This window comes from Staurois parvus, unplaced genomic scaffold (assembly GCF_062004578.1).
Source record: "Staurois parvus isolate SC_StPar_1 unplaced genomic scaffold, SC_StPar_1.0 ptg000220l, whole genome shotgun sequence".
NCBI classification, from domain to species: Eukaryota; Metazoa; Chordata; class Amphibia; order Anura; family Ranidae; genus Staurois; species Staurois parvus.
In genome coordinates this window covers 1814020-1828382 of record NW_028318016.1, presented here as the reverse complement: position 1 = coordinate 1828382, position 14363 = coordinate 1814020, and the positions used below count along the sequence as shown (strand labels likewise).

General features: G+C 39.9%; 1 protein-coding gene across 1 annotated transcript in view; it reads left to right on the top strand.

The window, feature by feature from the left end:
* Positions 1–14363, top strand: part of DOC2B (double C2 domain beta) — a 693978-nt gene that overhangs the window by 319069 nt on the left and 360546 nt on the right. Inside the window, exon 3 of the mRNA XM_089679188.1 lies at positions 14248–14322. Within this exon, the coding sequence (XP_089535314.1) occupies positions 14248–14322 (75 nt within the window). The remainder of the gene's footprint in view (positions 1–14247; positions 14323–14363) is intronic.

Sequence of the window (14363 nt, the reverse complement as noted above, 5' to 3'; positions counted from 1 at the left end):
TCAATTAGGTCTCCGGAGCCCTTTTGCTGGAATACTGATTGAGGTTATAGCCTACTTGTGATAAACATGTAGGGCTTGAATCATATTCATTTTCTAAGCTCCAGTAAAGCAGCATTATTGTTTATATAGTGACATTTTTTTCTAGCTACACATCACGGTTGTACAGGCATGAAAAATAAAGACTTATGGTAGAAGGTCTAGCTTCCAAACCATTTTAAAATACTACATATACTGTATAGGGTACAAATTAAGAAAGAATAAAGCTTAAAAACTTTCCCCATTCTTGTTTTTATTTTGTTTTTTGCCCTTTAATAGATGTTTTTAATGCACAGTTCATCTTCTTCTTGCACGTCAGTCTTTACAAATCTGTGGGAAGAGAAAACTGGCATTCTTTCTGCTGCTGGCAGTTGTAAGAGGTTTGCTGAAAAAGCAAGTGGTTTTCATCACAGGATGCAACTGAATAGAGAGCAACTGAAATGTACTTATTTGATTAAAAAATTTATAGATACCTGACACATGGAAAATTCTGCACAGTAACATTTTACATTATAAGTTAGAAAAGTGCAGTTATTTCTGCACACACTTTTATTATTAATGCATGATTATGTTCCAGCCACCTTACTTTAGAAATGTATACTTGCCATATCATTTTCTGATATGTATGCACTTTCCTATTACTGTATGAAATACATTCTTGGAACCGCTGCTTTAGTAAGTGCTTTCTGGAGTCCTGGCTGGAAAATATCGCGCCCCCCCCCCAAAAAAAAAAAAAATTCTGGATCTTCCTCCATCATTGCCATGCTATTTTTATTTATTTTTTATTCTTATCACATGCCATTCAATGAACCCAACCTGATATCCCTGAACCTTAAACACAGCACTCAAGCCCCCTTGAAGGCTATGTGAGCCGAATCTCATTATTTTTTTCTGTCTATTTTTAAGGCCAATTTGCAAGTATTTGGGAATGGATGGTGGCTATGTACCAATGCAAAAAAAAAACTTTCAGTGGGGAGTAGGTTTTTTAACAAGGCTTAAAGCAGAAGCAAACCCTTCTCTTTTACAGGACTCTTTTGATCTACAGTTGCCATGGTGCTACACGTGATCAGTTATTACACCAGCCATTTGATAGTATGACAGCTTGGTTGAGAGAACTAGGAAATGTGACCGTTATCATTCATGGCATTCCTTGCATATATGTAACTGTTTTGGGAAACCTTTTAGCTTGGGTTCACATAAATGCGAGCTGTGATGCTGTCGATTTTGATGCCAATGCAGTGTAATTTTGCTCAAGCAGTGCAGGTGTGATTCCAATGCAAATTGTTAAAGTGTATCAGGCAGGACAAAATGCACCTGCACCACACTGAAAATCATACAGGACCTTTTTCAAAATTGCACTGCGGCTGGCCCACATGTATGTGATCAGGCTATGCAGAAAAGTATTTTATTTCACCTGTCAAGCAAATCTATGAGGTTCAAATAGCATCAGAATTCGCATGTATGTAAATCTAGGCTAAATCATTTGGTTTAGTTCTGCTTTAGGGCTCATTCACACCATGGTGCAGAGACGTCCATTTTTCTGCACGCGTTCTTCAACGGTACAACAAAATCAATTGTTCCCTATGTGCCCTGTTCACATCACAACACTGGTATCGTGCAGATTTTTTCTGCGCAGGAATCTAGAACATGTAAAATACTTATTGAAGCACATTAAAACTGATGTTTAAAAACAGTTACATTCCACATCACATTTGCTTGTGCTCCAAACCAAACTGTCAAACCAGCAAATGGGTGGTGTCATAATTGATTACACGTGCAGCACCATGGCAGTTGAAAATTAAAAAACGGCAGCTTCCTTGGCTAAAATGATAGGATGGTTTAGTTCTGTTTTAAAAAAGAAGCATTGAAAATACACCTTTGCTTTAAATAACATGCTTGGGGGACTGTTAACCACAGCAGTTTAACTGTCTGGCAGCTGTCTATTCCAGCTGCAGTGAACCAGTGGTAGGGTGCAGTGCAGTGTGTGATTCAGTGCATCACACAGCTCCCTTTTTTTTCAAACAAACTGTATTTGAAGTGCACAAAAGTGACACTGCTGTACAGTGACATGCGATCCTGTCCAGTGTGCTGCAATAAAATGCAACATGTCTGCATTTTATTGGGGATTACTGCAGCACAGCTCTTTCAGTGTAAATAGGACACATAAAAAACTATTGTTTTCTGTGTGTCTTAGTAGTGACTGGTGTTTTACAGCGTGGAAAATTGCTAGTCACCACAGTATTGTAAATTGGCCCTTAAGTTTCACATACGGTGGCGCACCTGTGCAATGTACTAATGCAAAAGTGACATGTAGAAAAAAATCGACACTAAAATACATTTCCCACCCTCTGCATTCTATTTTTGAACACTGCAGCAAGGAGATTACCCTTAACATCCATACTAGACTCCAATCCTTGTTGAGAGTGTGTTATAGATTAAGGAGGAACTCCACACAAAGCAAAAAATAACACATTCCAGGGGACTCTTATCATTGATAAGCTTTGTTAGTCAACAACTCCCCCCCCCCCCGCTTTCTAACATGCTGTGTAACATGCCTCTACGTAGAGAGGGTATCTTGCCAGGGGATCCCGGGGCCCCTCCACTGATAAATCCCCTTGTACCAAAGTTGATCGAGACCTCTTCCTCACATCACTGGACTGGTGAATGTTGGGGACTGTGGGATGAGAATTATAGATATCTGGAAGGGGGCCTCCAGATATCCACCCCACTCATATAAATAAGGGGCACATGATAATTAGCAAAACAAAAAACTTTAATAGTAAATTAAAACACAGACACATTTGAAAAACATTTTATAAAAAAAATCCCCAATGTACATCTACAATGTACATCTAATATCAGTGACATTGTCCACTGATGCAGATCCTTTGTCAATCCCAATGAATGATATCCCCACCAACACAAACATGACAACCCGAGACCATGATTTACTCCTGCCATTTCCCTGGCTGGCAGTTAAATAACACGGGGGCCAGAGATACTAGCTGATATAATTGATCAAACATTGTGCGCTCACAAGCAGCCTAGCAACCAATGACATTATGCAACCACCTGCGATTTACCAGCCAACGAAAAATGAAAGGTTTAGGCAAAAAACAGCAATCATCTCCTAGCCCCATTGCATGCATACTGCACTCTTATCAGCAAGTGGTACTCAGTAGTAGACACTTGCTTTTCGTTTCGTAATGAATCAATTTACATCCAAAAATTTGATTATCGGAGATTCGGATGTATACAAAACTCTGAATGGACATAGTAACAAATGTAAACAATTCTGAAAAAGCTATAAGGAAATTAACAAATGCATTTGTTTCATTCGAATGATGTCACATGATGTGATAGTGGTTCGGGCCATTGAATTAAATACATTTTTTAATTTGTTCGATAATTCGGATTCAAGTAAATTTGTGGCTTAAATTGAATGTCTAATTGCCACAGTCAGACAGTTCAGTTCCACAGTCTAAAGCAATTCTTAGGTTTGAAAAATTTGTGATTGCTGAATTTTGTATTATTTCTTCCATTGTGTCCGAAAATATTGAATCCTTCCAAATAGTTTTGATAATTGAATATCAAATATAACAATCTTCTGAAAAAACTGCAAAATTTTTCAATTCCACCCAAACCAGTGCATATACAAACTGAATGCCGAATATAACGAAACGAATGCCGAAAACTTATTGGTTCAACTTAACGAATATGTCAAAACGAAATTCTTCAACGAATGCATCCAAAACATGACAAAGCTAAAATTTCTGGTATGCATATGTCTACTAAGTATCTTTTCAATCTTAACATAAACTTTGTTCACACATGTACATGCTTGGTGCACTTACATGTATGTGAATCTGCATTCAAAATGCTTGTTAAAGTCACTACTATTGTAATCAAAGGCACTGTACTCATCTCTGCCTTTTCTCCATGCTTTTTCCTATAAGGCTCCATGCACACTGCGCAGTTTAATAACGCTGGTAACATTAGCTGTGTAAAGTCACGTTAAAAATGTGAGTTTTTCAGCGTTCTTTAGCGTTTTTGTATTAGCGTTTTGCCACTTTTTTTTGCACTTGCGATTTTTAGGGTTTTATTGTACCAAATAAAACATTAAAAAACAAAAACAAAAAACAAAAAAACATAAAAAGACAAGAGTACAGAAGAATACCTGTTAGTCATGCCAGAATTCTTGTGACCTCCTAATGCCTTGTTTGAGCTGACAACTCTGCCTCATTTTCACTGACATCCTAATCAGGGTTTGAAGTCCTGCATGAGTTTTTTTTTCTCTTGGATAGCAGTACAACTTCACCTTGTGTTATTGAGATGAGGGAAAAGGGAGCTGTTCTGTAGTCCGGCAGGAAGAACTTAGCCATAACTGGTGGTAAGGATGTGGTGGTGGAAAGGTGAAGTAACCTTAAGGTAGCAATTTCACTGTTAGGTGCCCTAAAACAAGGGTACGCAATCCAAGGCCCGCAGGCCACATGTGGCCCTTGGAGCTATCTGATGTGGCCCTCTACCTCAAACTGAATGCAGGAGTTCTGGCACGGTTTTAGAAAGCGCACCACACCCGCAAGAAATGTCTACAGAAAAGTGCAGCTAACCCGCAGGGCAGCATCAGGTGCACCTCACTGCACCTACGATGTGGGTAAACTTCAGCACATCAGTGTGAAAGCAGCCTTATAGAGAGTTCAGAACAGTAAGGATCCATTTATATTTGTGATTTGGGATGCAGTAAAACCCCAAAGTTTAGACATGTTTTTACCACACTCCTACCAACTACTGGTGTAGTGTCAGGGATCCCAGTGGCGACCCCACCCCATGCTCCAGGGGGTCCATTCGGCCTCATTGCCATGTTTTATTTTACACTTGACCAGGAGGTGTGGTGGGGCAACATATGCAGGAACTGATCTTCTCCATTTTCCTCCTGCAACTTCTGAAAGCAGGCTTCTCCTCCTCTCCCTCCCTCCGATATTTAGCGGCTACAGGAGGAAAATGTTCATTACACTATTCAAAATAAAAAACTCTTAATTCTAAACCATTTATTTCATTGTGGCCTGCGACCAGTTACCTTATCACTTAAGTGGCCCTCACTGTTCAGTAGGTTGTGTACCCCTGCCCTAAGGGCTTATGCACACCAGCAGTCACATTATAACACAGTCGCTGATGTATGCTGTAAAGACAGCTGTGCCTCTGCGTTGTAATGATGCATCACACTGTTTACTCTTTCTCCTTTTTTAACTTTATTGAAATGTCAAAAAAATGGCATTTTCTCATCCTTATGCACCTTAGTGCATTACAGTGCTGAAAATGCAGCATGTCCCACTTTTGTTTAGCGCACACCACTGCAGTGCAGTGGTGTCCAATCGATTCATAGAATTCCAATTGCCTTGTTTTTGCACTGGAACTGCATTGGGCAAGGCTGCCCAGTGCAGCCCAATGCAATTGATGTGAATGGGCCCTAAGAGATTACAGCTTCTGACACATGCTTATATTTTAGGATCATTTTTCCTTTATTATATGTGTAACAATAATTTATCGCTAAAGCAAATAGTCTTGCAAATAGGCAGTAGTGCATTTTACTACAGAAGGGTAATGTAAATAGCATAAACCTGTATAAAAGTGTTAAAACTGAATACTTTTCTTAAGTTGATAAGAAGCTATAATTTTTATGATTAAGAAGAGTCATGCTTGAGAGAAGTAGCACAAGCCTCAGCAGACTGAATATTTCATTTTTTTACTCTTACATTTGGCAGGACACATTAGCAATGAATGATATAAGTCTTGTTTTGTAATTCTCTCAGGTACCATTGAGATAATTAGTTTCTTTTAAGTGAACTGTGCTGCTGAATTAACAATTCATAAGAGAATTATAAAGCTCAGTTAACCCCAGTATATAACATATACTGTACACTGCTGTAGTAAACAAAAATGCAATGCCATTCAGATTCATAAATGGTTGGGAGTCCTTGGAGAGGTTCAGTCAAATATCACAGTTTATAGTAGACCAATTACTAGTGTTTCAGCTTAACTTTGTGCAACATTCATGTGGATTTGGGGGGAGCCCAATCAAGATAGCTGCAAAAGTGAAGTTGCTGTGCTAATTCCTCAATGCTTTTTCATCCCGACAAAGCCCACATGTGTTTGTGGGCATAACATTTCAATGTCATCACGTTGGACATCAGACTGATCATGCCCACTGGATTTTGAAATTGGTACCATGCCTAGAGCCATGACAGGGATGCACAGCGCAATATGTGACATCACATATGAAAAGACCCGGAAGCGCTAACCACATGGGAAACCACCAGGGTGAAACTTTTAAAGCCTGCCTGTAATGGGCGTTCCTATAGTGGTTCAGTGGTAAGAAGATTTAACCACCCCTGTGCAACTAACCTTGCAATTAACTCTATATGACTGCAAGGGTTAGCTGCCTAGCTGAACCTGTAAAAGAGCAATTTGATGGCTATAGAACCCTGGATACTGAAGAGAGTTAAAGAGGGCTAAAAATCAGCTAATTTCTCCCCCTACTGCTGCTTTGCTATATGCTTGTTATGCTCTGCATGCTAACAGCTGGATTGTTCTCTGCTTGTTAGGCTGCATGATGGTGCTTAACTGTGTATGGTTGCAATGGCTAACTGATGTAAACTGTATTGCTTAATTCCTTTCTGCAATTGCACCTAACAAAAACTCTTCTAAATAGCTTCACTTTTGATCTAAAAACTCTATACTACTATGGACTGATATTGTGTAAGGTGTTGAAGCACTATGTGATAATAGGCTGCTTTATATTACCATGGTTTGCTGCTTCTTTACTATGAATGATATACTTGGTTTATAACCAGTCAGCAGCGTAGCTTTGGGCGTGCTGGGGCTGTGGACCACACTCGGGTAGCACCCATCAGAGGGGTGACACCGTCCAGGGCCACCACGACATCCCTGTCAGTGGTTGACCAGCGCTTTGAGAGGGCTCATGAGGACAAGGGCAGCGGGAGTTGCTCCAGGCACCTTTCTTCCTAGGGACTTCAGTGGAGGGCCACAGTCCACATCCCGACTGTAGGGAATAGCAAGTTGGACTTGGTGCTGGAAGTGGCAGACAGAGTGCACTGAAGAGTGGTCTCAGAGAAAAATGTGCTATGTGAAGCAGGTCAGTGAAAAACTGTGATCGTCAACCCAGCAACTCAGTGTGTCACTGTTTAGATCTATACCAGCCAGGTTGAGTGTTCCTGCCCTGTGCCCATACACTAGGTGCTATTCCCTATCTAATAACCCTGATCTCTATACACAGAATATCTGCAGTCTCTAATAATTTCTTGTATTATGTCCACAGTCTCTGACTGTCTCCTGTAGTATGTCTGAAGTCTCTGACTGTCTCCTGTAGTATGTCTGCAGTCTCTGACCATCTCCTGTATGATGTCCACAGTCTCTGACCATCTCCTGTAGTAGATCTGCAGTCTCTGACCATCACCTCTAGTAGGTCTGCAGTCTTCTGTAGTAGGTCTGCAGTCTCTGACCATCTTCTGTAGTGTTTTCTAATGGGAGAGCGGCAACCCAGATATGACGGGGAAAGGTTCTGTCAGGGTAGAGGAGGCTGAGTGTGAGGTGATAGAGGCTCACTCTGAGGTAAAATAAGGGATGGAGGCTGCGCCTGAGGTGAGGAAGGCTGTCCATGAGGAGATATGCAGGACAGAGGCTGTGAGGAGATGGAGGCTCCTCTGTGATGATATGGGGGTTGGAGGCTCCTCTTAGGTAACAGAGCTTTTATAAGTTGGTGTGTCCTCCTCACAATGTCCTCCCTTCTCTGGGGTGGGTATGTGTGTCCTCCCTCACAGGATCCTCCGACTGACAGCAAAATTCTCTGATTTATATATAGAGGTCAGTAGGTACTGGGGGTCTTATATAGAGGTTGGTAGGTGCACTGATGACTTGGAATACACTTCATTTTCATATATTAAATTGTAAGAGTGTTAAAATAAAAGTGGGTGCATTGAGAGATGCTGGTGAACTTGGAGGTCAGGCCTGGGGGAACCCTGGCCTAAAACCAGTTTGGGGTGCACACCGTGACTGTGTGATGCTGGCCCAGAACTAGCCTGCTCAGCGCCCTGCAGGGCACTGTGGCAGGCGACACAGGAAAGAGCTGAGGTGGGTGAAGTGTGTGACACCATGATTTACTGCTCCGAGTGACACCAACCCTAGTGACACCACTGTAGTCAGTCCTTTGTACGATGATGAAGTGAACTATATGTACAAGCAACTTTACTGGCTTCAACACCCACCTATTTTAGAATGAGTGACCATGTGTTGATCATTTACCTCAATAAGACTGATCCCTGGGAAAATGAATAAACTAATTGGCTAATTGCCTTATTTTGTATTACTTAGTATAGGTACTTATGTCACTTAAGACTGCTCTCACTGTGAGTTACTGACGAATGTTGATCTATGTGGGTACTCACTGCGTGTTTATATTACTTTAGATATGGATCTAATTTTGTGTTACTTGGCATCTTTCTTGTTAAATTTAAATGTGTGGTGATCTAACGTTTGGACAGTATGTTTGCTTGTTAATGTGACAGTGTTGTCATTTTTAATGCTGAAGTAACCACTTTCCAATACCCCTGCAGCCTTGTCCGGGTAGTTTTGTGTTTACTATGTCATGTTTGTTGGGTTACAAAGACCACACCCTAACTGATGAGTTGGTGAAAGACTGACAACCCATAAGATACAACTGAGGTACACTATGTAAAAACATACATCCAAGGAAATACTAGATATGTTCGTAAGAGGCTTATCCAGGTCTTTAGTATAACTATCACCAAAGATTCTTACATTTTTCTTAATTAATTTTAGATGGAAAATGTGTGAATCTATGGAAAATGTGTAAATCTTGAGCGAAAACATTGATAAATAGACCCTTTAGCAAAAACTACAGACTCTTCTCTTGTCCACATACAGCATTCCATATTCCATTCAAAGGCTTTAATGAGATCCAACAGTCTTTAAAGAATGACAACATGAAGGGTTAAAATGTACTCATCACTAGCTATATTCATCTTACGGTCTTACTCTGGTTCTTCAGAGTGGCTTATGAGCTATGTTCTGGGGCAGACACAATAATTTCAATGGAGCTCTAAACATAATTTATTAATTATTATTATTATTTCTAAAAGAGGAAAATAGAGGAAAGCTTGCATTCTTTGTAATATAATGAAAGCAATATAGTCAGAATTCCAGTGTGAAATGGCGGTATGCCAAACATCCGCTTTGCTGAATCTATTTTAAAGCCATTTAACAATGGAACTTAGAATTATAATGGAACTCATTTTATTCTAAAGCAACATTTCTAAATAAGAACCCTGATTTGATGTTTCCAACTCCACTTTATTGCCATCCTGTTTACTGAGTCTGCCTTTGAATGTTCCAAATTCCAAAATGTAAAGTTCTCCTAACTGATTTATTATGAAGTGAAACATTTTTCTTGTTTATCTTGAAGCCAGAACAGAAAAATAGCAGAAGCAAACAACATTGTAGTACATATCTGTGTGTGAATTAATGTTTTAATGAAGGTAGTGAATAGCATCATCTATTTTGCACCTTATGAGCAGAGTAGAAGCAAAAGGGAAAAAATAGGTACACTTGCAATCGAATATGAACACCTACCAATCCAGCAGGCAGTGAGTCCTATATTCACTTACTTGCAGAGCTACTGTGACTAATGAATCTTCAGCATCAGACACACATGAAGATGCCCTTTGTTCTTCCATATGTTGGCCCCTATATCACTACAGGACACAGTGGTGATGGAGGGACCAGCTGACGAAATCACAGTATGAAACGGGACCAAGTACTGAACAAATCCAGTAATCAGAAAGATGGTGAACCCCCCCCCCCCCAATAATATTATGCTGAATTACTGTTCCACGTACTATGTACATACAAGATAGAGGGCACGTTTTCCTGTTGTCGCAATTGGGAATGAGTTGTAATTAATTTTACCTTGTTTTTGCATGCAATGTGCAATAAAAGTTAGATTTTATAAATTCAATATGTGGTTGATGTGGTGCCTACAAAGTCCATATTTGCAATTTCTTCAGTTCTTAATCCAGAAGTTTGTCATATACTGACAAAGATTCTTCGTCCACAATAGCTCTGCAAGATAGCAAATATAGGGCTCTCTACCTGCCAGTCAGTATCATTGATGTTCTTTTGCATGTACTCAAAAAAAGAAATGATTGTTGCTCATTGTATAAGAAACTGCACATCTATTTATAAATCCATCCAACAAACAGATCAGGCCATCCAAGCTACAAAACACCCTAATGCGATTAATAAACAAATTAGAGGCTCACAGTTGTCTACTCTATTGGCCAATGACTACAGGGAACCAGCTCCTGTCATTGGTAGTGGTGTGAGAATTGCAACCTGCAGTGGAGTGTCTACTGTCTTTCTTTTGCAGGGAGATTTTTTATTACTTTTCTTTCCGGTAGAAGGTCACATTTAGGAAATATGGAGGCTGCTATTGCTGGCCCCTCCTGGTTTTAAAATTGCAACGTTTTATTGTTTTGGTATTTGATACTGAATTAAATTATCTTAGAAATAAAATCACCCTAAAACAGGACAGAAAAAGAATCACCCTAATGAAGATAAGGTCTGAGTGTATATGGTATTTATGTGTGTGTGTGTGTTTGTGTGTGTTAAGTTGATGTTTCTTTCTCCCTGGAATAAAAAGAGACACAAAATTGTAGACCAGGGGTGCTCAACATTCTGAAGAGCGTGGGTCACATACATGATGGTAACTGGACGCAGGCCACAATGAAATGGTTCAGAATGTTGAATTTTGTATTTTGAATAGTGTAATGAACATTTTTTTCCTGCAGCTGCTGAATGCTGGCAGGAAGGAGAGAAGGAGAAGCTGGATTTCAGTGGTTGCAGGAGGAAATTGGAGAGGATAGGTTGCTGTATATGCTGCCCCCCATCCAAGTGTACAACAGAATGTGACAAGGAGGCCGAAAGAGCCCCCTAGAACATGGGGCAGGTTCTCAACTATGGGGTTTTACTGTCCCTCCAAGCTGCAAATGTAAACAAGCTCTTACTGTCCTGAGCCCCCTTTCACACTTATGCTCTGCGATTTACCCGCAGTGCGAGTGCAGCGCACGTGCACCTGAAGCTTTCCTGCAGGTTAGCTGCACTTTAACATAGACTTCTAATATAAGCAGGTGTGGTGCACTTTCTGAAAGCGCACCTAAGCTACTGCATTCAGTTTTGGTGCGCTTTCAGAAAGGGCACCAGACCAGCAGGATATAATAAAAGTCTATGGTTTAGTGATGCTAACCCACAGGAAAGCCACAGATACACTGTGCTGCACCTGCGGATCAGTGTGAAAGCAGCCTAATAACATTTTTTAAAGGTGGTTTTCCATTGCAAAACTAAGTGATGTTTAATAAACTGACCTGTTTCTCTTCCACCTTGTGCTGGCATTGCTTGGTTGCTAGAAAATTCCCAGGCGAAGTGCACTTGGTATCACTCCACCCGGGACAGGAGACTGCGCTGCAAAGGAGGCATCAGCTTTTGCTGCTTCTGCTTCCTCTACAGCGCACCGGCTCCATGCAGTCTGATGCTCTGTGATGGCAGGTCAGCAACCCCTCAATCTGGACTTGCTGATCCGCCATCCCAGAGCATGAGGTCATGGGCCATATCAGACAGCTCCATGGGTCACATGTGGCCCACGGGCCGTGGGTTGAGCACCCCTGCTATAGACAGAGGGAATGTTTGATACTGTAACAAAGTAACAAACGTTTCCTATGATCACCTTAATTATTCAGGACTTACAAGGTCAGGGAATGCCAGACTCCTTTGGAAATTTTATCAACAGTAGAAACATTGACTTTAGAAACCTTGCTGGCTCATAAAGGTTAGTAGCAGGTAACTTTTGGTTTCTGTTTACTGGCAGAGCTTTGAGAATGAAATACAGGTTCACTTTAGGATACAGATTGTTGGCACCAAAGAGTTGTCCTGTGAGCAAATCCTGCAGTCAGTGTGCAATGGGACAGCCACTCACATACTGCAGAACCTGAGCAACACCTGGGAGACTGCAGTGATAACTGTAGTAGCGCTGACTATTACCGTGATTTCCAGCTTCCCCGGAGGTCCATTAGGTATTAAATATGCATATTACATTGTGCCAAGCTGGACTGAAGTCTGGACACATAGGCAAATTGCATATTGAGAAAAAAAACTAATAGTGATATTTCCTATGTGTCCAGACTTTAGGGACCCTTGTATATGAAAACAGTTAAAATAATCCACTCAAGCTTCCTCCTATCTGCCAGCAGGTTTTGTAACTGTCATATAATGATGCCAATAAGCATTGCCTTATGGGTGCACTCCTGACATAATTGTCCAAATAAAGCCCCTCCAGAGCAGGGCAGGGCAGGGACCTAAGCTCTGGAAAGGAGTGGTGGCAGAAGGCATACTCACCATGTATTGGTACAATACTTTGTGAAATTTTGTTTTTGGTAAATCAATTTACTTGTCACTGATTATAAATAAAATCCTTTGTTCCTTGGCCAGCATTCAGTAAACTATTTCATTAAATCAATGTTGCAACCAACTATTTTTTCAGTGCTGCATTTCCTCTTTATAATGCTGACTAATGGGTTGCATTTGGTATAATGTTGAAAACTCCATTTAATCGATGTTTGCTAACATTACCCTGTTAACATATTACCCTGAGCATATATTGAAAAATTGCAGAGGCAGGTTATTTACTGTGAAACCCACATGCCAAAAATCTGTATATCCAGAGGTAGGCAAATAAGAGTTTATTGACATTTCCTGTGAAATGTACAGCATGGACACTCAAACTTGTATTTATTTGTTTACTAAATCCAGGACCCATTTGTAAAGTGTATCTATAGCCATTGTTTTTAGTGTTGGATAGAGTGGAGAAGGATTAGAACCCCAGTCAGCTTGTATTGCTGTCTGGGGCTACATTGGAGAGATTTTCCTTTAAGCTGGCCATACATGAATAAAAAAATGTAACAAAAAATCAAGTCATAGACTGATCATTTGATTTTTGTATGGTTAGTGTGCCACTTCAACAGTCGATTCCTATTTCAAGAATTGTAAATGAACGAACATGTTGGACATTTTTTGTCAAACAAACAATTTTCTAATTGCTTGCAGGTCAATCGTTTGAAAAAAATATTTTTGTAAAAAATATTTAAAAATAATAAGTGAAATACACATGAACAGTAGGGGGTGGTAGTAGAAATTCATTGGAAAAAAATAATGTGTAATGTTGAAAACAATCAGAAAAATTTTGACATTTGCTGGAAAATTTCACATACAGTGATTGGGCCATTGAGTATTACATCAAAAGAATGTTTTGATTTTTGTTTGTTTTTTTTTAAGTTTTGTGCATTTTTCTACTTGTCTATGACCAGCTTTACTCACTGTTCCAGGGACAATTTTTTCACCAGACAGGAAGTGAAAGAAACTCTTCAACATTAACACAGAAGGAAGAGAAAACACTTATTAAAATTATGTAGGGATATGCTAGAACCTTTTTTTGTTGTTGTCTGTTTCCATGTTGCAGATTTTCCCTCACTTTATGTTTGTTAAAATATCCCCAGATTTGAACAAAGGAAATTTATTCTAGTGGAGCCCCAGATAGCTTTAAAATCCAACAAGAGTTCTAAACTTTTCCTGCCCTGTCCAAAACAAAAAATAAATTTTGGCTATAGATACACTTAATGCTGTAATTAACTAGAGTATAGCAATTTTGTAAGGGCAGGGAGTTTTGGTTCCAAAGTTACTACTTTTCTCCCCCACAAACCCAAGGAATGCTTAGGAGGATGCCAGACACAAGCCAGATGGAGTCACATGTTCATTTAGAAGAAACTCAACTTAGCGAGTTAGCATAAATAAACTGACAGGAGTTCTAATCCTTTTCCACTCTATCCATCCCACTGGATATCACATGAGATAAAATACCAAATGGTTTCATGAGATAAATACCGCAAATTTAGATGAAATACCTCTTGCCTTATGTTAGCAATCGTTTTGTGAATTGAATAAAACGTTTGAAAAATGCTAAGCGCTAATCGCTTTGTGGATGGAGCCCACAGTGTCATATTTCTCTGACTTCATTGGTTGTTTAAATATACTGTTTGATGTATCCTTATTTTCTGCTTTATATTTTAGGGCCTGAAGCCAATGGATCACAATGGACTGGCAGACCCATATGTTAAACTACATTTACTTCCTGGTGCTAGTAAGGTGAGTTCACATTCATGAATTTTACTGTTCTCAATTAGTAC